The sequence below is a fragment of the Grosmannia clavigera genome (assembly GCF_000143105.1).
Source record: "Grosmannia clavigera kw1407 unplaced genomic scaffold GCSC_82, whole genome shotgun sequence".
Lineage (NCBI taxonomy): Eukaryota > Fungi > Ascomycota > Sordariomycetes > Ophiostomatales > Ophiostomataceae > Leptographium > Leptographium clavigerum.
Window position 1 is genome coordinate 363717 of NW_014040576.1, and position 24539 is coordinate 388255.

The 24539-nt window shown below is 51.9% G+C and overlaps 8 protein-coding genes across 8 annotated transcripts; 3 read left to right on the forward strand and 5 right to left on the reverse strand.

Annotated features, from left to right (window-relative positions):
- Window positions 1-30: 30 nt before the first annotated feature.
- Window positions 31-1337, reverse strand: CMQ_7988 (polygalacturonase 3; the record flags this gene model as incomplete). The annotated part of the gene is made up of 2 exons (XM_014313628.1): window positions 31-283; window positions 349-1337. 2 exons carry the CDS (start codon window positions 1335-1337, stop codon window positions 31-33), a joined length of 1242 nt encoding a protein of 413 aa, XP_014169103.1.
- Window positions 1338-4650: 3313 nt separating this feature from the next.
- CMQ_7940 (major facilitator superfamily transporter) lies at window positions 4651-6320 on the reverse strand (the record flags this gene model as incomplete). The annotated part of the gene is made up of 5 exons (XM_014313580.1): window positions 4651-4971; window positions 5029-5113; window positions 5166-5263; window positions 5333-5404; window positions 5454-6320. The coding sequence occupies 5 exons, from the start codon at window positions 6318-6320 to the stop codon at window positions 4651-4653; spliced, it is 1443 nt and encodes a 480-aa protein (XP_014169055.1).
- Window positions 6321-6859: 539 nt separating this feature from the next.
- CMQ_7876 (flavin-containing monooxygenase) lies at window positions 6860-8392 on the reverse strand (the record flags this gene model as incomplete). Its single annotated transcript, XM_014313516.1, has 2 exons — window positions 6860-8192; window positions 8256-8392. The coding sequence occupies 2 exons, from the start codon at window positions 8390-8392 to the stop codon at window positions 6860-6862; spliced, it is 1470 nt and encodes a 489-aa protein (XP_014168991.1).
- A 1082-nt stretch (window positions 8393-9474) lies between these two features.
- CMQ_7780 (stress responsive a b barrel domain containing protein) lies at window positions 9475-9928 on the reverse strand (the record flags this gene model as incomplete). Its single annotated transcript, XM_014313420.1, has 3 exons — window positions 9475-9630; window positions 9685-9741; window positions 9863-9928. The coding sequence occupies 3 exons, from the start codon at window positions 9926-9928 to the stop codon at window positions 9475-9477; spliced, it is 279 nt and encodes a 92-aa protein (XP_014168895.1).
- Window positions 9929-13696: 3768 nt separating this feature from the next.
- Window positions 13697-15418, forward strand: CMQ_7809 (protein kinase domain containing protein; the record flags this gene model as incomplete). The annotated part of the gene is made up of 3 exons (XM_014313449.1): window positions 13697-14194; window positions 14273-15049; window positions 15119-15418. 3 exons carry the CDS (start codon window positions 13697-13699, stop codon window positions 15416-15418), a joined length of 1575 nt encoding a protein of 524 aa, XP_014168924.1.
- Window positions 15419-16411: 993 nt separating this feature from the next.
- CMQ_8016 (alpha-l-fucosidase) lies at window positions 16412-18832 on the reverse strand (the record flags this gene model as incomplete). Its single annotated transcript, XM_014313656.1, has 1 exon — window positions 16412-18832. One exon carries the CDS (start codon window positions 18830-18832, stop codon window positions 16412-16414), a length of 2421 nt encoding a protein of 806 aa, XP_014169131.1.
- A 692-nt stretch (window positions 18833-19524) lies between these two features.
- On the forward strand, window positions 19525-21255 carry CMQ_7907 (uncharacterized protein; the record flags this gene model as incomplete). Its single annotated transcript, XM_014313547.1, has 1 exon — window positions 19525-21255. The coding sequence occupies one exon, from the start codon at window positions 19525-19527 to the stop codon at window positions 21253-21255; it is 1731 nt and encodes a 576-aa protein (XP_014169022.1).
- Window positions 21256-22397: 1142 nt separating this feature from the next.
- Window positions 22398-22616, forward strand: CMQ_7932 (uncharacterized protein; the record flags this gene model as incomplete). Its single annotated transcript, XM_014313572.1, has 1 exon — window positions 22398-22616. The coding sequence occupies one exon, from the start codon at window positions 22398-22400 to the stop codon at window positions 22614-22616; it is 219 nt and encodes a 72-aa protein (XP_014169047.1).
- Between the last annotated feature and the right edge of the window lie 1923 nt (window positions 22617-24539).

Sequence of the window (24539 nt, forward strand, 5' to 3'; positions counted from 1 at the left end):
GAAACGGTTCGCTTCGCACGATTAGAGACTCTAAAACGAGGGGCAGATGCTGCTTCCACTAGGCGAGCACTCGGTCTTGCCACCACCGGTAATGCTAATACCGCTCCATGTAAAGCCAGTGCAGCTGGAGGTCGAGCCGCAGAGGAGGTAGTATTCGTAAGCATCGGAATCCGAGACCGTTCCGGTAATGTCTTTGAAGGTCACGTCGGAAACAGTGATGCTGGAGCTGGGCTTGCCAGTCGGGCCGCCGTTCAGGTAATCCTGCTGGACATCGATAGCATAACTTGGGTTTGATTAGCAAGGTGATTTATGAGAGACAGAAGACAGAAAAGAACAGGGATGACATACTCGCTGATGCCGCTGAGGAAGATGTTGCTGTATGTGATGTCGGAAACACTCGAGCCGGTGGCACCAGAGATGGTCTTGATGCGGCAGCCGTTGAAGCTGTCGATGACGGACGAGTCCTTGAAGGTGACGTTGGAGACGGTGACACCGCTCTTGATGCTGCCGATAGACATGCCGTGGCCACCGCTGCAGTAGAGGTTCTCGAACACGATGTTGGAGCCAGAGTTGACCGCCACACAGTCGTCCTGGTTGTAGACCGTGGCGCTCTTGACGTGGAGGCCGTTGACGTTGGCCACGTCAAAGGCGTCCGTGTTGTGGCCGAGCTTCTTCTTGCCGGTGAGCGCATTGCCGGCGCTGTTGTCGAGGATCAGGTTCTCGATCGTGTTGTCGGAGCCGCCGGTGATCTCGAACAGGTGCGTGGGCCAGTTCTTGATCGTCAGATCGCCAAAGTAGCTGCTGACCATGTTGCTGAGCTTGATCAGATGGTCCGGCTTGGCCGTACCGCTGTTGGAGCCCCCGCCATCCCAGTACTTGGCGCCAAGGCCGTCAATGACGGCGCCGGCAAGACCGGCCACCTTGGCGTGCTTGCCGGTGAGCACGATGGGCGTGTAGGCCGCGTTGGGCGTGTACTCGACCGTCATGGTGCCGGCGAAGAGCAGCGCGCCGCTGGTCGGCACCGTGACCGAGAGCGTGCTGGACGCCGGGATCGTGAGCCCGGACAGCAGCACGTTGGAGCAGGCTGCCACCGACGCCTTGACGTCGGCAAAGGCCGTCACCGTGCAGGTGGCACCACCGACGCCAGAGTTGCCAGCCAGAGTCGTGATCTTGGTGCCACCGACACCAGCTGCCGCGGCACGCTCTACAACGGCCGGTGTGATGGCGGCAGCGGCAGCGCCGGTGCTGGTGCTGGTCGTGGCCGTCTTGTGCTCTGGCTGGGGGGCAGCCAGAATGGCCGGCAGCATCGCTGCGATAGGGAGGATGGATGCACGCATTGTGGTGGAAGGAGCAGAAGAAAAATGAAAGTAATGCAGGTCAAGCACAAGGCGAAATGAAGAGCGAATGTGAGGACTGTTGGACCAGCCGAGAGATGTATAAAGATGGAAGGGATGGGGAGAAGGGCTGAAGGAAAGAGAGCTGTGAAGGGGCTTCGGCTCTCCTTTATATCACGACAGAGCTACTTCTGTCCTGCTCGTACCGTCGGTCCGACAATGTTCTATGACACGCCGTGGCCCACCATCCAACCCTTGGCCCCTGTATCGCGTGTTTTAGGGGCTCTGTACTCGTATGCTCGTACTATGTAAGAAGCCCATTAGCACCACGACCAAAGGGGCAAGGAGGGTGTACGGAGTAGTAGCCATGGGTTCGGCAGCCTGCAATACGAGTGCGGTAGAACGTCGTAGTACTCTTACACGCGGTTCTAAAATGGATCATCTTAGAAAGCCAAGTACGCTTCGTAGATCTGCCGATCCTCCGGTACTCTACTCCGTACGGAGTACGGATTACGGAGTACAAACCGGCTCATCTGGACTGTCTCGGACTTGTTTTGAAACAGGTACAGTGGACCCTAAAGTGGGCCTAGTCGATCCCCAACATCTCGCTTCTGTCAATCAGTCTACTATGTACTGTGCACGTGGCCGTGCACGTGGCTTGACCTTCTAATAGCCCTCCACCGACTTTTCCTAGGCACCAACCAGACGAGCCACTTTGTGTCAAGCGATGAGCCAGGCCCAGCGTAAGTGATCAATTTATTGCCCGTGCGAAGAGAAAATAAGATACATCGCAAGGACTAAAGCGACCAGTCTAAAGTTTGCTTACTATTAAGGAAGGTGGATCGCAGCGTTTCTACGGAGTACTCCGTACGACGTATCTTAAAGCTAAGCAATACGACGAAGCTGTTAACCACGACGCCCCTGAGTTACTCCGTACAGCATCTTTTTATTCTATTTCTATTATAGAAATATTCCTTATCGTACCACCGGCTTTGTTCCGAAAGCTGATCCTCCGCGTCATTCTGGCCTTCCTTATTGCCTTCCTTCTCCCCAACTGTGATCTTTATATGTGCCTCCGATGGCCAAAACGATGTTGAAAACATGTCTCGTTTTTTCAGAACGATAAAGGCACATCATTGCAAATGTAGCCTAATTCTCTGGACGGTTTGGAAAATCAACTGCTTACGGAGTAATGTAAAGCTCTGGGCTCACCTATATATGATCTTGGGGCTTCCTCGGTGCACGACTTCGGTCGTCCGACAGCGCAGAAGATACATGCTCTACCTAGAAAAAGAATTCATCTTTGCCAGCCTATGCAAGACAAAGCCGTTCTTCATTTTCCAAATTTACTCCTCGTCATACTTTAAAGAGGACTCGGCTGTTGTTGCACCGACATTGACGCTAACAATACGAGAGGCGCAATGACTTTACTTCACCGTGGGAGGTTTGGTCGTAGACCAAGCGACAGCAACTTTAACCATCGTAGAGATCGTACGTAGTCGTACTGTATCACAGTACTTGTACGGAGTTAATCTCAATCGCACGGTTTTTCCATCACATGGTACAAGACCCCACCCATAATGGCCTATGGAATACGTCGTAGTTCATTGGTTCAGCCGTATCATCTCGCTAATACTGTGGGCCAAAAGCACGACTACCGGAAGAAACGGTGTCTTCTCTGCCCGCCTCTTTCAAGCCGTGTACCCCCGGAAGGATACAACAAAAATGGCGCCCTCTGCGTTATCCCTTCTAGACACTGTTCCTTTGTCAATTCTAGAAGGAATTTGCGAGGATCTGGACGACTATAAGGAAAAGAGACGCAGTCTCTGGGCGTTCTCCTTAGCGAGTCGACATTGCTATACCGCAGCCACACACCAGTGTCTCTGCCAGATTGAACTCAGGATACCCGATCCAAGTCAGCTGGAGAGCAGCTTGAAGCGATGGTCCGAAGTGCTCAGCCCTACTGGCCATCGTCACGTACGCCGGCTGAAAGTCTCGTGGTATGGCTTCGTCGTATCGCTGCCCAGAGTGGACTATGAAGAGCCAGGGGTCGACAAAGACGAGTACGATTATGACTGGGAGAAACGCCATGCTTTGGACATACATGGCTTCTGCCGTCCGTATAATGCGTGCTACGGCATGCCAAGAAACCATCCCGAAGTTTGGCTGCCCCTTGCTCATTTTGTCAGCCAGCTCCCAGGGCTCCAGGATATAATGTGGGCCTATGGCCGTTACTTTTCCCCATCTGTCCTTTCTGCCGTTTGTACAATCGGCTGCCGTCTTTATATGCATTACTTTTATCTAGACAGCCTCGTTCAAAATCAACTTAGCAGTCCTAAAACTATTAGCCCGGACGATTATGCACCCGCAACGTCTTCGTGTCAGCATAGCATCGTCGTAAACGACTACGATTATATGCCTGACAACAAGCTGTACTACACTAATGAGGCAGTGGTGTGTATGGTGTCTGGGACTACGCCTAACCTTGCACATGTCTGGATGTTTCGGTCAGGAGCAGACGACTTTCCTCCTCGTATATAAGCGGCCTATGCTCGGCCGTCTTCGGAGTCTGGATTTGGTTTTAGATGAAGGCGCCCCAATTGGCAAATGGAGTCAGTAAACAGATTTCACCTGTCAGCGCAACTTGACCATACCACGGGGACTAGAGCATGGCGAAGCTTTGGCCGATCTGGCTGTACGTGGAAACCTTTGATCTTTGGACTTGCTACATCTACATTGTCGACGCGACTGACCAGTCGCAAGACGTGCTGCGATAGCTATTTGTCAGTTTGGAGCCTCTTCGAAGGCTGTATATAAAAGGCTACGTAAGCAGCGAGACATTCGACATCGTCTTGCGCTGTCACGGTGGGAATTTACTCATTTTGTCAATAATATGTCCGTTCCAAGATTTTAATAAGGCGCTCTCTATCTTCAACCTGATATCGTCCGGTGGTAGCTTGAGGTATTCAAGACTAGATCTTTACTTAAGTGGCGACAGCAACGGAAGGAATACCTTCTCGTTAAACTTTAGACACGTTCTAGGGTGGCTTGCTCGGTCGTGGGTATGCAAACGAGACGTCCCAGGCAGGGCCGCTGTGTTTGAGCTTGGTAGAAAAGGGAGAGAACGCAATCATCCAGAACGGAAGTATCGGGGGCTGTTCAACGATATATGGCCTCGAAGAACGCCGGAATGGTGGAATAATTCGGAGAGTCTACCGGTTACTTGATCGGACTTTGCTAGCAAGACATGCACTGTGGCACCTCTAAGCATTGCACCCGTCGATTTCATCGTGGTTTTCCCCTGTACGTTCAAAACTCAATACTTGAACCTTACACCGTCGACGCCACCGTTTCTGTTTCTCCAAACATAGTACATGTGCATAGTCAGACAGCCGGCGGCGACGAAAAACAGCAAGCCAGCGTTGGTCCAGTGGCCTGTTGGGTATCCGATCTTGGCCTCGTCGGCCTTGTATATCCACACACCTACGATCTGACCCGGCGCACCCATGGAGATATTGAGGGCAATAGCAAGGCCAATGGCAGCCGTGGTGTGAACGTTGGAGGACAGCCAGCCCAATAAGGGGGGGATACACGAAAAGGCACCACAAGACGCAACGATAAGGCAGCCGTAGCGATGCTAGAATTCTGTCAGGGCGAGAAAGGACCATCGCGCTCAATCGAGTGGCCCACATACCGAGTAGCTTTCTGCCGGGAGGACGGCAGAGGCGAGAAATCCCACAGCGCCAACAGTGGCGAGAAGGGCAGAGTGGAGAGCACGTCTACGACGGTCAGTTCAAACTGGTGGCTTGCAACGGAGAGATCAGATCCTACGCATTAAAACGGTCTGCCGACCAGGCAACAAGTAAAGTGACGACGTAGGCAGCAGCGTACGGGGGCACAGTCATGAGCTGGGCTCTTAGGTTTGTGTACTGGTAGTATCAGCAGGTGGCGACAGTACCGATTGGAAAAGAGAGAATAGAAAGACGGCGACGACGTACGCCAAGTCCAGCCGTGATGGACGGGGTGAAGAGAGACAGGCTAGAGAAGGGTGTGGAGATGCCAAAGTAGATCTATAACCGGTCAGCGGGACAGTCTGGAGGCACGGAGGCGTCGACTCACAAAGTAATGCATCCACAGCCGCCACTCGGTCAGGGTGGCCTTGGCCTCGACCCAGGTGAGCGACTTGCCGGCCAGACTCATCTGGGCGACGCGGCGAGAGGCCAAGGCCTTTTCGTCCGGCGACAGCCAGGCGGCCGTTTCGGGACAGTCCGGGAGGAAGAACCAGACAAAGATGCCGGATAGCAGGGATGGCAGGCCTTCGAGTAGGAACAGCCAGCGCCAGGCGGACATGCCGCGAACCTGGTTCATGTGACCGACGCCGTAGGCGATGGCGCCACCAAATGCGCCGGCGAGCGTGGCCGAGGCCAGGATGATGGCGACGCGCAGCGATCGCTCCTGGGCAGAGTACCAAAAGGTGAGGTAGTAGACGAGGCCGGGGAAGAGGCCGGCCTCAAAGACGCCGAGCAAGAGACGGACCACGGTCACGGCAGCATAGCTGTGGGCACCGCTCAGGCCCATGGTGATGGCACCCCAGGAGACCATTAGGAAGGCGATCCAGCGGCTCGGGTGCAAGCGCTTGAGCAGGTAGTTGGACGGCACCTCGAAGAGGGCGTAGGCGATCAGAAAGACCATCAGGGCGATGGTGTACTGGTACGCGGACATGCCTGTGTCAGACAGCAGGTCGTCGTGGGTGGCGGCATTGAGCACCTTGGCATTGCCAATGTTGGACCGGTCCAGGTAACAGAGCAGGTAGATGGCCGCACACAACGGCAAAATGCGCAGGTCCTGCTTTCGCACCAGCCTTCTCTGTCGCTCTCTGTCGCTGGACGAGCTAATCTGCTCTGACGGAAATGCAGTCAGGCGTGCCTCCTTGGAAACATCCCCCTCTTCGGGGGCAAAGCTATCAATGACAACCGTGGACTCCATATCGACCGTGTCTATCCTTTGTCCTCTTTCCTTTCCCTATCACAGTGAAGATGGCGGGGAAGAGGGGAATGGGGAAGGAAGAGTGGGATTGCTTGGCGGATTTGGGTATACAAGTATCGGTACTCGTACTTGTACTACTATGTACGACGTACTCCGCACGAGATAGCTCCTCTGCAGCTGGTCACATGTAAACAAGCACATCGTGGACCGGCCTCGGACACGGCACGCCGATCAGTCGGTGGGGGAAGTTGATGCAGTTGAAGAGCATTGCGAGTGGATGTAAGTCGTGTTCGGGCCTATTAATCGCTTTCCCCGCACCCCATCAGTTGACCGCTCCCTGTATCAGCCTCGGAAAAATGCCCGGGGAACCAGGGACTGGATCCGGATCGGCAGATGTACCCCGGTCTCAGTTTTCAGGTTTTGCGCCTTTCTCAACGGGTGTCAACTCAAACACGTGATCTGGAGCAGTCATTGCAGGATCAAGCATGTTGAATTATGTACAGCGAGTGAGTCAATCTTACACATTCCCCGCCCAGCTCCTACAACCGACCCTTGATCGGAGCCTCTTCGACACCGGGAGCGCGTGCAGCTACGGCGGCCTCGTTGTTGCGCTGCCACATGGCCTTGCGACGTTCATGGCCGTCCATGAAAGCGCGGAACCACTCCTGGCGAAAAGGAGGCAGCGGCCGGCCGGCGTCTGGCGAAGCGTTGCCGGCGAGTTGTCGGAGCGTCTCAAAGTACTCCTCGAAGTCGGGGTGGATGACCGTGAATTTGGGGCCGTCGCCGTGATCGCGAATCCGATCGGCCTCCCAGCGACGCATGTCAGCAAGCGGCGGCAGCGATGCGCGGCCAGTGAGCAGCCGGGCAGCGTAGACGGCCTGCCACTCGAAGATCTTGAACGTAAGGCCGGCGCCGACAGCGCCGACAAAGAGGAGGGTCGGGTCGTGCTGCCAGACGACGTGCTGGTACAGGTCCGGGACCCGGTTGTTGCGCACGGCGACCTGTGGCAGGAAGGGCAGGGTCCAGGAGTAGCCGGTGCCGAAGAGAAGAAGGTCGACGTCAGCGACGGACGAGCCGTCAACAAAGAAGACGGTGCGCGTGTCGGCGCAAACCCGGCCGATCGACTGCTGCTTCCGGATGTCCGGGTGGCCAAAGGCGCCATCGCCAAAGAAACCGTTGACCACGTGACCAAGCACGACGGCGTGGACGGGCGACTGCGCCGTGCCGACGAGATCGACGGCAATGTCGGCCGCCGAGACTGACGCGCCCACGACGACGACACGCTTGCCGGCAAACGCGTCGCGGCCGCGGTACTGCTTGCTGTGCAGCACGCTGCCCGGCCATCGCTGGGCAAACGCCTCGAGCCCGTCGATCGCCGGGACGTACGGCACGGCATAATGACCCGAGGCCACGACGACAGCATCAAACCGCTCAGTCCACCAGTAGTCGGTCGTCGCATCCTCGCCGTCGTCGCTGCTGCGCCGCAGCGTCAGCTCCCACTCGTTGCCAATCTTGGCCGCCCGCTCGACCGTCGTGCCGTACGCAAAGACGGACTCGTAGCCACGTCGGCTCAACAGGCCCTCGACATAGTCGCGCATCACCCGCCACGGCCGGAACGGCGTGTCCTCGCCGTGCATCGCAACCGACCACGCGCTGCGCTCCGCTGGGATCGGCTCCTGGCTGAACGCCATCGCCAGGCTGTCCACGTTCGTCTCCAGGTACGGATACACAGACGACTCGGCGAACCGTGGCTGCTCCAGCTTCGGCGTCACTGCCGGCAGCGTCGACGGCACCGGTACCGGCTGGTCGGCCGTCCGGTTGGCGAGGGCTTCAAAGCCCGTCAGCGGCGGTGGTGGGCTCGTGTCGCCGATCCTGTTCGTTAGCGGGAAAAAAAGAAAAGTAGAAAAAAAAGAAAAAAAGACAGCAACCACGCACCAACATCCTCCAGGACCTTCGCGCCGCTCAAACCCCCGAATCAGAGTAAAGACCTTCTCCTGCGCCAGCGCGTCCACAGCAATGGCCCCGGCGGGCCCAGCTCCAATGACGGCCACGCGCTTGATTGGCACGGTCATGGCAGTCGAGATGCTATTGGGCCGATGTCTTGGCCGATGCAGTTCGGCTGATACGGTGCAACAACACTATAACTCAGTGCCTATACAGACGGCCGGTCTGCTTTGCTCTACTTCCCGGGGCACGCTTGCTTTATCTGTCGCATGCTACCGTAGTTGACAGCTGGCTTGGCTCGAAAATAGGCGATGGCGCAATTCTTCTCACTATTACCTCATCCCTCCCGACACCACTATACGCGCGCTTGCACCCATATCCAGAACAGCCACCACCAATCGTGCTGAAGAGTGTTCGGTGTAAGGTGCAAGAAGCACAGTCACGTGATGGTCGAAGACGGCATGGATTAAAGCAGTCATAAGAGTTGACAAAGTCGTGGCTGGTGCAAACAGTTCTCTCCCGTATGTCGTCCCATAATGTTGAATGCTCTGTCCTGGCTCTCCTCCTCCTTGGCCTCACCCAGATCCCATCTAATATTGTCCTGCAGCGCGTAAACCGTTCTTGTTGGACATGCTGCAAGTTATCCGCCGTCTGTCCCAGCCATATGCGATTACGTAATCGGGTGAAAGCTTCTCGCCATCGTGGACTTGATGGTATTAGGTATTGAGTGATTTCAGGCTGCAGGCCCGGTGTACTTTGACAGCTTCCCTCGTATATTGTATTTTGTAGCTAACACTTAACCAACTCCCAAAATGGTCCATAATCATTGGGATTATTGTGATTACTGCCAATTTAACTGCCATCACTCAAGAGTTCGTCTACATCATCCAGAATAAGCGTATCGACCAGGGAAAATACAAGCTGAGACGGATAAACATGTTATAGCTAAGTATGGGCTTGATCGCTGAAATAACTTCCTTAATTATTGTTGTTACGAATCTTAAAAGCTAGCGTCTTATTGGACCGCTATTCTATTCCGGGACTTTAGGATGTCTGTTTTCGGATAACTGCACAAATACATACAGGTCCGAAAAATCTGTCTCTTTTTCTTTCACGGACCCGGGGGGAACCTAGAGTAGATGATGTCTGTCTATAGCCGAGACGTCGACAAAGTGGCCATAAGCATATGGTGGGCTCTTATACTAAAGTATCAGTATTCCTCGCTGACAAAATCAACGACAATGATCTTTGTAACAAAACTGTCCAGAATTGTCGCAAAGGCCATATGCACTGGATCTGTCTTGGCGTAGTAGTCCCGATCCTCAACCGAGGCGAACTCGACAACAAAGCCGTGGGTGATGCCGCCCTACCTCAAGTTAGAGATGGAGAGGTAACAGCATGGCTATAAACAGCCATTTACCTGGAGACCGATGGGAGAGTTGTCTTTGCCACCCTTCAGGGAGAGAATGTAGGGGACCTGTGTTGTCGGGTGACAGCATTTCTCTTTCAACAACAGAAAGTCCTTGCAGATCTGGGACCCAGAAAGTACATTAGTCCTGCACTACATGTGTTTCATACTGCACAAATGTTTCGCTCACTGTTTTGACTTCCTCTGCCTTTAGCTCGTCCTTGAACCGGACGAGAACGGTGTGGGTAACGCTCATTATGGCTTGACTGCTAGGAGTCCAGATAGAAATTGAGATTCTAGATTGGAAAATCAAATAGATGTGATATTCCCGACTGACAGGCAATATATGAAAGGTCCATAAATCGGGCGCAGTATTTAATGAGCAGAAGGAATCCAACAGCTGCCACAAGGAGGGGTAGAAGGCCCCCGATTTTTTCAACATGTCAACAATCGCCATGTCGGCGGCGAGCTCTTCAATACACACATTTGGGAGGAACTTGCTGGAGCCGAAGTTACTATCCACTGTGTTTCTTTTGATTTCTGTCACAAGAGTGCTGAGTGGGTCTTGTTCATGAGACTGGGGGCTAGGAAAAGTCGCCATTGATATCCGCATTGGTAAGAGTAATCGCGATGCTCTTCGTTGCCAGCTCGTGCTGAGGTTTTTTATTACCTGGGTAGACTCTACTCAGCTAAGTAGTCATGTACGGAGAGGCGTCGGGTTACTTATGCTCATTGCCAGGGATAGAGCAACACAGTTCTTAGCATCATGTGTTAGACAAGGCTGGATTTCTGGCTTCGTCTATAGGTCTATTGGGATCCCCGATCAGCCTCCTCTCTCTGCACCGGTTCCCCTCTTATTTCCCCACCCCCCTGCAGCTCAATAGGTGCAATCGCCCTCAATAGTCGAGCTTGAATGTGACTGTGATGAGACGGCCGTGCAGGGTAGCCTCCGGGCGAAAGGGTGCGAACTTGCCGTGTAAAGGAATGCTAGAGCTGCAAGCCTTTCTGCGTTGAAACGTACCGAGAGAATGCATTTTTTTGTCTGTTCAATTTCATCTTGGAATCTTTTAAGACAGAGTGAAATTGCAAGCAGTACATATAAGATGCATTCTGCGAGGGACTGGAAGCCATAAAATAGGGGTTCCTTATTCTCGAGATTGTAAATCAGATGCACGGGCTCAATGAACCACGCATTACGAAGTAGATATTCCAACAGTAGGTTGCCTCTGGCCGAAAACATCGAATGGATTGTTGAATAAAAATACAACAGTCTGGGCTAGTGCAGGAAAGAGCACCTACTCCGTAATTTGATAGGGTTGGTCTTAGTGTGGCATTCCCCACGAATGTTTAACTTCGCTTCTTGAAAGTTTCTGTACTGCCGAGTGAGGTGATAAGCCTGAAATGAGCCCCATCCTGTAAATGCATATCTTACATAGTATTGTCTAGGAGTTTGGGTGACGAACTCTTCTGTCACAAATCAACTTGAAACAGTGCATCATACAACGTATGTCACTCTTTCCGGTTTGAGACTAATCGGATGCAGTCAGCTGAGAAGAACAGTCGGGGAACACGTCCCAGCCTCTAGATCAAGGGCACTAGCAATCATTCTCGTCCATATCCTCTTTGCAAGAGACAAATTTGTCCGTTAGTTACACGGGGGCGCTATCACCCGATCGCCACCAAAGAGGAAATGATGCAAACTCAATTAGAGCACTGAAAGGTTGGAGCACTGAAAGGTGACCGTCTCATCTTCTTCAAATTGTGACTTTAATAATGCCGTCTGCTAGTGTATTAGGAATATCTGCCGATTTTAGCAGCCAGATATCTAAATAACAGGATACGACTTGCTTCTTACTATGTAACTCAAGCCTGCAACTGATACATAGCATCCTAAAAATCATATCTGATCGTTCTTAGTCTTCTTAGTAAGAATCCCAATAGGTATCAGAAAGCAAGATAATAGTTTGCTTTATAAAAAACATATTGCCATGGGTTTCCCATTAAAAAGCACAATCGTATCAGCCACAGTGCTATTGTTTCGGTTATACTGTTTTGTACCGGGCTTTTATCAGCTATACTGCCGTACCAGAAAACTATATTACGAGACTTCCAGATTCGGGTTAACAATGATACCTCGCTTCCTCCTCAAGCCTCCGCTCCCATTTCTTGTCTATCAGCTAAAAATGGGATTCACAATGATCTCATACAAAATAAATTTCAGTCCAGTACAGTTACGCTGTACATGGGGTGCGCTCAGCGCTGACACTGCAACAAGTCCTCTGGCCTCAGATTTCTTGTCGTCCGAATGCAGTATTCATTGCACGTAATCTTGTAGTACATTAGCTTGAGTTTCTATGAAACCAGAGGCCGCCTGCCTCTACAGAATGCAGCTACTTACTTACTGACACGTCGTACTGGCCCTGACCAAAAGTTTTTGACAAAAAGTTGAAAAGCTTGAGTGGATGGTATGTCTTGCATGGAGCGTTCATGCTTGATGCCCACTTGTTGTCGTTTGCCATGGTGGTGTTATATATGGACATAACCTGAAAAATTTATGCTCTTAAGTCTTTTCTTTTTGGTGCGATGAGCGATTTTTAGAAAGAGGGCTTCCGACTTATCTGCGGTACACAGTTCTGAGATCACCGCCGTCATCAACATTATTGTACATGAAAATCGGGGGGTGTCGGACCAATTTCAAGGTCATGAACTTACTGTAAACACGAAAAGGCGAACGAATGTAACATCGCCTGAAATAGCAGCTGGGCCAGCTCGCGGCTGCGCCGCCTTTTGCAATCCTTCGTCGCCTTTTTAAAAATCCCTCGTCGCCTTTTTAAAACCATTCTTCGCCTTGTCGGCTCATGGTAATCTAGGCGACACACATGCATACCGCCTGCAGCAATCACATTATCTGTTGTTGTAGGCCTCTTGATTGGATGCCTCAAGAAAAGCGGCCGCCCATGAAGCAAGATGTTTGAGCAGGCAGTGCTCCCATCTGGCTGCGCCACCCCTGGGAAGGAGCCCTGCTTGCAGCTCTGCCAAGCTAGAGACGTACCAATGCCTGTAATACTCCGTACTGTATGAGCCATCAGTTCACATTGGTGATTATCACGTCTCTACTCCTCTCCCATTTACCAGTCTTTCCTTTGGGCTCAACGTACAAAGGCACGGTCCGAATATGAGCTTCAGCTTTTTAATTAGAACTTTCCACAAAATCTATCATTTTTTTACATCAGTTCTCCCCCCCAAAGTGCGTACATCTAGCTCAAATGTTCTGCAGCCCGATTCTGAGCCTGGTCTGCTGCAAGGAGGTCGCCAACGAGAGAACGGCCATCTCCCAACAGCTGCAGATATGGAACGGTCGGGCAATTTGAAAAAAAATGTACACATTGGCAACAATAACAGCAGCAACAGCAACAGCAGCGATGATTACAGTTCCGACAGCGAAAATTCCCAGCAATGGACCTCTGCCACGTCTGAACAACCGCGGGTATCCAATGATGGCCCCGACAAATCCGTAGACGACGACATTGAACCTAATCCAGGTGGCTTGGAACATGTGGGCTCAGTGTTTAGTGATCCGTCGTCCAACCACGTCTCGCCTGACGACTCATATCTCCTTGCAGTACGTTGGCCGTTTGCCGGCACTTAAAAATTCCGGATATGACATGCTGACTATTCAAAAAAGACACCAGACGCAGCCGTAATGAGCGGATCCCATCTGGTCAAAGATCTACCTATCATCACTCATTGTCCAGGGCCAGCCCTACACAGCGCAAGAGGCCCATCAAACAGTTGCCAAATTGAGGACACGCAGAGCACCAGGAGCTTTGCAAGATCGGCCACATCTTCCAAGCATGGAAGCAACTTGGAATTCCCGGTCCTACTTATGTCGTTGAGAGAGAGAAATCCACATGTGGACAGGAAGTTTTACCCTTGTAGCGTTTTCAACTCGATCATCACAGACGAGAGCGTAACAGGGCAGCTTAAGACAGCATGTCCCAATGACGACGAGCAAAGAATCGCCATGGTGGCACGTCAAATCCTCGGAAAGACGGAGGTTCGCGATCAAGGCTCAGAAAACGGCTTGGAGGAGGAAAATGTGACAAAAACCAGCTGCTTGAGGCGGATATTTGTCCTCCTCAATACACTCGATAAGACGGAAGCTATCAAGGACTTCATAGCATCTGGCTTGAATGACTCTTCCCTACCGTTTCGCAGGGATCACAGAAACGACTGTGCTCTTTTTTCTAGATCCAAGCCCAACACGCCGATACAGTTCATCTCGGATAGCTGGAAACCTCATGAGATCGAGTACTTTTATGCTAATCAGTGGTCGACGATCTCTCCCCGCTTTTCGAAATCAAAGAGGCACAAGTCGGTTCATCATTATAAGCTATCGAAAAACGATATCCTTCCTTTTGTCCAAGTCGATGGAAATGCGCTGCAGAATCACCACGGAGGGACAGCAGACGTCTCTCGAGTCTTCATCCACGATGATCACCACACGTTCGGAGCACGAAAGGTATGCGTTGTTTCTCTAAGTTGCTTCAGCATGTATATTAGCACGTAGCGTTTTTAATACTGATTTTGTCAATCCCAGGACTTCGCTGGTAGTTTTGCAGTGAAGAGTCTTCGCCCGTTTTCCCCTGTTGCTTTCAAGAACGAGGTCGACATGCTGAAAAAGTTCAGCGATGACGACGCATATCCCCATCTCATTTCCCTTCTGGCGACCTACGAGCAACATAACCACTTCCACATGGTCTTCGATTGGGCCGAGCGCAACCTCAAGGGCTATTGGGAGCACGTGCAGCCACAGCCCTCAGCCACAGACCGGAAGACCGTTCTCTGGGTCGGCGAGCAGTGCAAGGGTATTGCACGTGGAATCGTCGATCTGCATCAATACGAAACCTTCGACCGCAGTCAAGCCGATCAGTCGCCAATAGTCGTCTTTGGTCACCACGGCGATATCAAAGAGGAGAACATTCTGTGGTTTCCTGGCACCGAAGAGCCGCAGGGTAATCCTAATAGAGGAATCCTGAAGCTGGCCGACTTTGGCTTGGCCAGGTTCAGATCAAATAACACCAGATCGCTCGACGCGGCCAAAGGCCTCTGTGCGACACCATCCTACCGTTCTCCGGAGAGCGATCTGAACAATCTACAGGGTCGTTCATACGATATCTGGACCTTGGGTATCCTTTACCTTCAAATGATCACCTGGTTGCTTGGCGGTTGGCCCCTACTACAGGATTTCACAATGAAGCGGAAGTGTCCCGACCCAAGTTGGCGTTACTGGGAAACCGACACATTCTTCGAGCGCAACCCGACAGCAGAAGGGACGAGCAAAACATTGCACATCATCAAGCCAGTCGTGACCCGCGTGAGTTGTTCTTCTCCATGCCTCTCTTCCGCCTTCTCGCCCATAACATTTCACTAACGGTCAACCTAGTTCATCGAAGAACTCCACCACAACAAGTCGTGTACAATATTTCTTCATGAATTTTTAGATCTGATAGCGGAGCAAATGCTTATTGTCGAGGGGTCAGAGAAAGTGAGGATATCCGCTACAAATCTTTATGCAGAACTGAAGCGGATGGTCAAACGGTGCTCTGAAGATGACGTCTACGCGTTAACTCCAAGCCAGTGGGGAAAGTCACAGCCTTGCGGTCACGGCCGTCCCGCCGCCGTGGAGCCCCTGAGCACACAGAACCTTTTGAAACTGGAAAGCCAGGAAGGTCCTTCGTGCTGATGCAAATTCAGGCTCGCCTCTGCCAGTCTCTTACGGCTTTATGTCAGGTGTATGGGGTTTTTTGCTGTTTGTGAATTTTAATTATCTAGACATATCCTGCTAATCTAGATTCGGGATCTTTTGTGTATATTATATGCTTCCTGAAACCACAATATTGATACTTTCTCGTCAACGGATTAGAGTCGAGATGATGCTTGGGTTACGATAAGCGGGTATTTTCCTTTGTGTTAACAAGAAGCACAAGCAGTGTCCTCAAGTGGCTGCACCGTAGATTAACTTGCCACGACAGACAAGCTGCTTAACCAATAACGCAGAATCAACAGCTGTCACAGCCTCATACGCCTTTATAAGTTGGGTGTGAAAGTAGGTTGGAATGCAGGGACAAGGCGTGATAAATACTAACGGTTGGAAAAGAGTTGATGCAATACTTTGTACTCGTGTGTAGTAGCATAGTCCCTGTATAGCTTTACGCGAGTCTCTTATTCTATAATTAATGCTTCTGAACGGCTAGACAAGTCAACTGGTGGTGCAACTAGATTTGACAGGGGCCTGCCCTGGATTTTTCCCTGGGGCTCGTTCTAGAGCTCGCTTCAGGGAGATCTGTCATCCTGGCTGTTTGTGATAGCTCTTGTCTGATTTGTACTTCGCGAAATCTTTCTCATGCATATATTTTTGTAAAACATAGACAGAGTGGGAGTATAATATTAATGCAAACCCGATGTATGGGTGCTGCAAGAAGGAAAGCAAGATTTGAGCAGCGTACATGAGAGCGAGTGAAAACCTGCAAGCACAAGTGGTTCGAAGTATCATCTACTTCAGTGCGTGGCTGACGGGTAGCGGGACCAGCAACTGGTAGCACAGCCTTCCTCCTTCGCAATTAGCCCAAAGTACATTGCAGTTTGTACTGTATTAGTATTTGCATTGAAGAGCTGCTATTTGTACGGTTATTTTTTTGCTATCAGAAAGTAAATCCGCCCTTCAAAGAGCTTTTTGCTATGAATATAACACCTTGAAAACCCAGCAATACGTTTCCATGGCTAGCACATCGTTCGAGACGGATATGCGCAACGTACTCCCTGCAGCCGACGTCGAAGCATACGTCCATTGAAGAGCCGTATCAGACACACCTAGAAGGGTGATGACATCGCCCTCGAGTATAGGAATAGGTGCCTCTATAGACACAAACCCATCAAAATCGGGAACAGGGGTTTCCAGGAACAATATGAAGAATGCGTCGTTCGTCTGTGTGAACCGCACATCTGGACCCGACAGGAGTTCACTCTGGACAAACCAGTAGGTAGTGTTGTAAATGGCCTCAGCATGTGCGTGAATCCAGTTTCCGGCGTCTAGCAGATGTGCCACTTCAGTGTCGTCAATGGTTCCGTCAGGCTTTGGGCCGATGTCCAACAGGAGGTTGCCATTCTTCGATACCATATCGACGAGCGTGTAGACGATTTTGCTCGCCGTCATATATGCAGCCGGTGCTGTGGCACGGTTGTAGCCGTAGCTGTAGGGGTCTATTCCCTGGTTGCTCTCCCATTTGGTGCGCTGTGCCACCGAAAAGGTCTGATACTCGGGCGTGTCGAAATCAGACGTCTCTGCGAGCCCACAACGGGAGTTGATGGCCACCTGTCGGTTTTGTGTGCGCGCGTGGTTCCACCAGTCGGCAGCAAAACCTGCTGTTCCGTTCGCCGCTCCACAATCGCACCACATGAGGTCTGTGTTGTAGTTGTACGCGAGAAGGCTCATCTGTGGCACCATGAGATCTGATATGAAGTCACCAATGGGCACATGGCCCGTGTATGGCTCGGTCTTGTTGGTGTATGGATTCTTGGCCTCGATTCCAGGCCAGGAGACTGTGGAGGCGGTCGAGAACTGGTCGAAGCCGTAGGGACCAAAGTCGGGGTTGAACCACTCCGGCAGCGAGAAATACGTCCCCCGCTTGAGCTCTGGCTGGTACTTCTCGGCCGCGTCGAACAGCTCGAGCAGAAGATCGCGCTTAGGGCCATAGTGCAAGGAGGAGCGATTCGAGGTCGTGGCCGTATCGAAGAGTGCGAAGCCGTCGTGATGCTTCGTCGTCAGCACAAAGTACTTGGCGCCTGCCCCGGCAAAGAGATCGACCCAAGCCTTGGCGTCGAACTTGGCGGCGGTGAAATTAGAGAAGGTGTCGTCGTACACCCACTCGGAGCCAAAGGTGCGCAGGCGGTAGTCGTAGAAGTCTGACCGATCTGCCTGTGGATGATGGGTAGAGTACCACCAGAACCACTCGGCGTAGCTCTCGTAGGGAGAACTGTTGCCCCAGCCAGTCACCGAGTACGGACCCCAGTGGATGAATATGCCAAACTTGGCATCATTAAACCAGTCAGGACTTTCGTGCTTCGCCAGCGTTGACAGGTCCTCTGTCCAAGCTGGCAGAAGGCCGAACTCGACACCAGGAAATGTCTGTGTCTCTGACCGACCATTGTCGTTGTTGATAAGACTGACCTCTATGTTGCAGGTGGCCGGACCGCTGCTGAGGCGTTCTTTCTGTTGGCCCACGCCAACTTGTACCGTCTTCTGATCACCAGGACAGAGCCGCTTGACATGGCCGCTCTCGACTGTTGTAAAGCCGGCGGCCTTGATGGCCGCGGTCAGACCGCCACCGGCCACACACGCATCGCCGCCATTGACGACTGTGACTTCTACGATTTGGCTGCCAGACGCGAGCCACTTCTGTGTCGGTCGCACATCCTGCACGACCACGCCGCTGGCCTTCAGTAGAGAGACGGCAAAGATGTGCAGGCGGCCGGAAGTGGTGTTGGTTGTGGATGGCAGAGTGATGGAGGTCAGCTCTTTGTGGCTTGGTAGTGCTGCGGTGCGCTCAAAGATATGGCTCGTGTTGTAGTTTGTGCTGTTGCTGGTGAAACGGCTTGGGAAGATGATGACACCGCGGTTGATGGCGAGGAAATTGTAGTAGTTCAGACTGCGCAGCTGGTATTGCGTCGTGCTGTTGTCAGAAAACGTAAAGGTGACGTTGTCGGTGACGGTGGTAGACTCGACGTCGGCAGCAACGAGGAAGGAGACCGAAAAGTAGCGGCTAGGCACAACAGAAATGGTTTGCCTGGCACATATGAGGTTATCTGCCACTCCTGGGCCAGTGTAGCCAGGAAACGAGTAGGCGATCCCGGTGTCGGGGGAGACGAAGTCCGTGGTGTCGAAGTTGGGCGCCGGGAATGATTGGTTGAGTGGGTCGAAGGCAGCCTCTCCCGCATACGTGCCAAAGGCCTTGTTGTTAAGCACGGCCGACAGGTCGAGTGGCACGGATACTGCATAATCTGCCGGCGATCGGCGCAGTGGAAAAGACGGCGCAGCTGATACTAAGGCGGTCGTATGTAAGGCCCAAAGGCCGAAGCGTAAGAGATGAGGTGGCATCATCTTAGCCTTCCGCAGATTCAGAGTGCAGAGTATCAAGAGGCTCGATGCATCAAGGCTGTCCAAATGTCTGGATCGATCATCTTTAAGGGGCCGTGTCCGTCCATCTAAAAGTAACTTGATGCTGTTCAACAGCCGCACACAATCTCTAGGTAGGCTACATCCGACTGGCCATGCCTATCGATGCCGACAGGCCCGCCAAAAGCGTAACGTAGGAAGTGATGCCTGGTGGAGTTGTTGCTGGCAGTGGGACGGCATCTCCGACGGCTGCACTCGATGAGATTGCTTATCTATTTAGCATCCCCGGAGCTACACCTCTTTGTAGCGGGGATCTCCGCTGCTAAAGCCAGACCGCATCCCGGTCATACAGCGCAGCGGTCGAGTCTGTGCCTTCCACCGAGAGAATACGCCACTGTGCCTTGGTTACGGTTTTGTGAAATTGTTCATCCGCCCAGTAGTAACGTTGCAGCCGTGGTCAAGCTTCCGATCCGTCTCGGGATGCACCCTCGTAGTCTTTATCGATACCGTCCAGTCTCCATCCTGGCCACGTGTGTAGGACTGTAAAAATGCTGGTGTATGCCATATCTCCATTGTCTGGACATGTCTACATAACGCGACCTGCGTCACCGCCCGTAAGCTGGCCTACAATAATAAGCTAGCCCCGGTAAGCTGACTAAGCTCAAAAAACGAACGCCATGTGGACGCGTACTATTATGCCCCTCGTGGCATTGGTCACACTTTCAGCTGGCACATATGCGCAGTTCAACAATCCGGAGGGCGTCGATATATGGTGTGGCAAGGCTTACCGAGCCGGGGACGCTTCATTTAGTCCCGGAGGCGGCTTTGTAGATCCGCCGCTGTCGCCTACGCCACTGCTTCATCTCCAGGTCAAGCCACGGATGAGCATCTACTTAGACACCGACGTTGAAGGCAGTATCATCGTCAACACAGGCGTGTCTCGTCAGCTAGGCGAGCCCATTGCGGCAAAGTATCTGTCGCCATCTTTGTCTTCGCTCGAGAAGGTGCTCAAACTCGTGGTACTTGCGAATGGAACGCCAATGACAACAGCAGTCCTTGGCATCAACTCGACCAACAATGAGATAGCAATCGACCTCGGCTATTTGGCCGCCCGCTTCAATCCACACAACATCACAGTATTGGCAACGCTTGCCAATGGCATCGTCTACTCAGCCTCGACCACCCTGCACCGCTTGCCCTACCCCGATGACTACGGCTCTGTCTCGCGCCTGGACAACCTTTACGGCGGCCTCTGGGTTCAGCGCGGAAAAAACTCCACCTGGGAGGTCATCTTTCCGTATACGTACTACGTTCAGTGGTCGCTGTACTGGGATAGCAATGTGACTACTCTGGACGACTTTGCCGCCATGGGGTACAACATGATCCACATTGTTCCCACAGGCACTCTTGCCGAGTCCCCTTTTCCCTGGGATCAGTTTCAGCCGTACCTCGACCGCGCCGCTGAGTTGGGACTATTTCTTCAATACGACTTTAGCTGGACTCCGACAAACGACAGCAGCATGGTCGAGCAGGCTACGCGATTGCGGAAGCACCCTTCCATCCTGTTGTGGTACCAGAGTGATGAGCCTGACGGGAAGAGCAATCCACTGAACAGCACCGGTCTTGCACGGAACACCTTGTGGACGATTGACCCGTACCACCCGTCCTCGTTGGCTCTGAACTGCGCCGACTTTTACTACTCCGACTATGCTGCCGGCGGCGAAATAGTCATATCGGACGTGTACCCCGTTAGCACCAACACCAGCTGGTCTACCGTGTACGATACACCCTGCAACGCCACATACGGCTGCTGTGGTTGCGACAACTGTGGAGGCAGTTTCGAGGATATTACGCTACGCCTCCAGGACTTCCACCACCGGGATGAGTTGCTTGGCTGGCAAAAGACGCATTGGGCGGCGCCGCAGGCTTTTGGCAATGAAACTTTCTGGACCCGATATCCGAACGCTGCCGAGGTCATTGTTATGTCGCTGGTGGCCGTCAATCACGGTGCCAAGGGCCTTGTTGCCTGGGACTTTCCCACTACGGCTGGCCTGTCAATGGCCACAACGCAACTAGCCAAGGTTATGACTAGCAGCGTTTTTTCTTCTTTTGTTCTGCAGACTCCCATCTCCGAGTCCCTGGCCATTCAGGGTGGTAGTCTTGTCGACGCGGCTGTCTGGGTAAATAAGGAGACAAAAGAGGCACTGCTAACAGTTATCAACCTAAATTACGCCGATCTCAAGCTGCCTATCCAGGTTGCGCTTCCCGCGAATATTACCGTCGAGTCAGTCAGTAGTAATCTATGGGGAAACGTGTCATGGAGTGTAACCGGGGAAGGCAACACTTTATTAGCATCCGCTGGTCTCCTTGGCCTACAGGCATCGATGGTCATACTAAGTCTAGCGTAAATATTGCAATCGAAAAGAAAAGGAACTGCTTAAGCAGCACTTGCCGCGGCCGGTCTGCGTACGAGCCTCAACCCATCGTCCTCATGGATCGAAGTAGAAGCACCGTTCCAAATTGGGCTTTCTTATGCCCAAAGTCACCATCTGACAAAGCTGACAGCTTAGCATAAGACGGGTCCAATGTAGCAAGCGCAATATGGTAGTGGCGGATGTGCAACCTGTGGAGTATTGGCTTCCTAAACGTGAAACTAGCCGACTCCCATCTGTATCTTAAGTAATGTTTCGGCTCTTTTTTAAACAGAAACTAGCATATCAGACAGCCGGTACTGAGAACAGGTCAAGTGGGACTGCTACTGTATTTTGAATCTTTCGACGACTACGACATCATACCATTTCTGGAGTGCGTTTATCTGGAAAGGCATTCGCACAAATTCATCCGTATAAACGGCCATATTACCCAAATCGGCAACTTGCCTGACTTGACCAATGGCAATGTCCAGACACATAGTCCTTTTGCAGAAATACGAGTAGATTGCAGATCTTGGTAATCAGATGCAGCTACACTGATATCCACTTCAACGGCCTTGTACCCGTACGGAGTAGGGAGTACGAGCTCGTATTCGTAATACGGAGTACATAGTACTCCTGTTGAGATACGATCGCGATAGCTTCTGGAGCCGAAGATCTGCACCACGCAACGAATTATCGTTATATAAGAATGCATATATTGTGACTTAGCATGGTTCGAAACTTTCTTTTTGTGTTTCCACAATACCTTAGGCAGACATTTCAAGCACAGTTGATTTGATTTACACAACACATGATTTGCTGGAAAAGTTGACATATGCCCCACAGGTGGTGCCATAACGGTCAATCAGCCAGCACAGTTATCGCCAGGAGCAGCGACGACCGGCCTAAACAGGCCACTATTGCGGCCTCCTCTTATTCCAGGTGCGGTGATTCGCCCATTAGGTTAAAAGCTGGGCCAAGACGTTACCCTAACTTGGGGTTCTTAAGAAAGAGAGGACGGCCATGTATTAACTGTAGGACTGCAGAATCTGACACGAGAAGGCAGTAAGTCGACAAAACATACACAGTATCTTTTCAACACTTTACCTCGCCTCTACAACGAGTGAGCCAACGCGATGACGTCTCCAGCACTATGCAGACAACTGCAAAAGTCAATGGCTCAGGCTCTTCCACGATCAGCCTTTGTCGAAGCGACTCGCAAGCCTAAGAACAGTCGGGCGACGGCAAGCGCTACGAAATCCGGCTCGATGAGCAGCTCTCTGAACAGCCAAAACTACACAAACGACAACGAACCACACGCCATCCTCGTAACTGCGCTCAAAAAAGACGTGTGACTTGCATGATCTACGAGTAGACGCTAGGACCGGTCACGAGTCACATCCAGACGAGCAGGCCCGCTGCCCATTGCCAGATGGACCGAGCAGCTGGCGCCGAAGACGGGAAGAAGAGAGCATATTGGCTGTTTTGCCAGTGACGGTCTTGCCTGCGCGCGGCTCTGTACCGTGTATTGAGTGATGTCTGGCACGATATTGGTTGGGCAACGTGAACCTTTCATGATGTAGCACCGCTCCATCAATACGAACGACCTACAGCGTATGGCTCTTGGTAAGATACTAGCGGAGGTGTGTTGCAATACAAGCGGGTGGTGTTGGCGGGCACCATGAGTACAACATAATGAGTGGGATGGCCATCGTGTAATTATGAGCCGGCCAAGCCGAGTCATGATGTGAGCACAGCATGAGCGGAGCCTTACGCCGTACGGAGTACACTACGTTAGAGGAGTCTTATCCCCCTAGCAATGAATTTGATGACAACAGGACAGCCCTTCTGTATTGAATATGTGAAAAGGAAGACGAAAACGAAATGCCCGAGAACGTGAACATTTCACACCGCCTTGAAGGAGTCAAGCCATGGATGAAGGCATGAGCCGACAAAAATGTTGGGGATGCCTTGGACAACAAGGGGCCATTCCCCATTCTCTCGGCCAGAAACATAGTCTCAATGCGGTGAGAGCCACGTGCTCGCGAGCGTTGGTACGCAAGTTCTGAATGCGGCTATTGGCACAACAGCTCTTTTCGAGGTATGTGGAGATTGGGGAATGGAAATGGCATGTGGGCCACTTCGGTTCATCGTGCTGTATACGTTGTACGAGTACGCTTTAAGCATGTCCGTTGCTATGTTGTTGCTATTGTAGTGTGCGCAAGCGTTCCGCGCAGCAGCAGATCAGGCGACAGATGCAGAATCCGGCTTGGTGGCCGGTATCGTTGAAAAGCATCTGCTTTTTGCCTTTGTCCACGGCTCTATTTTTGGATGCACGAAAAAGCACAACCCTCATTGGCTCGCCGTCGTCTTTCGACCTCAAAGCCGTTGCTAGTGTGCTTCGTGTTTGGGCCTTCGTCTCGCCCCAATGCTCGTATCTTGCGTTGCATTAGTGATTTTTGCGTCTGCGGACACTAAAACGCATATTGGCCAGCACAAAAGTCTTAGCCTAGGAGCTGACTGCATACCCTGCACGGAGTACGGCTTGACCGGACTTTGATGCATAGCTGATTGAAGTGGGTATTCATTCTACGGATGGATTGCCTGTATATTTCGGTTGTCAGCTTTGTGGGCTCTGTGGGTTTATTATGTGGACTTGGTGGACATGATGCCCAGAGCCTCCAAATAAAATAGGCTTGATTGGACCATGTATTTCCCGTTGCCGTTAGCGCCACAATCGGTCGACCACATCGTATGCATGCACAACAGAACGGGCTGGACAATAATACGGGCTGCACTATCGAGATGCAGCCCCGGATTTGGACTGCTGACGGCATCGAGATTTCGTATTGCTCTTAGTATCGAGAGAAGTCTAATCAATCGTCTTTGGTTTTTTTTTTTTTTTTTTTTGCGTAGTAGCATTCATTACGAGAAAAGTTCCGCAGTAGCACACTAGACATACTCCGTACGAATTCTACTCTAACCTCTTTGCTCGATGTGTCGAAACCCCATCCGGACCTGCTCTTACATGTACTACCCCGTAGTAGTATCGTCGAATTATTGGCTGCCCCGCCTCTCCTTTTTGCCTCTTCCTTCTCTGTACGGAGTAGAGCCGAGTAGTATCTTACGACGTCGGAGAAGAGGGGGCACCGGCCACTATTGCGTCCGGGCCACGGGCTAAACCGGGGCATGGAGACTACTTAGTGTATGCCAGTGTAGTGAGCTCCAGGCTCAGCTTTACCTTGACCCTTTTACTACATGTAAGATATGTATGGCAA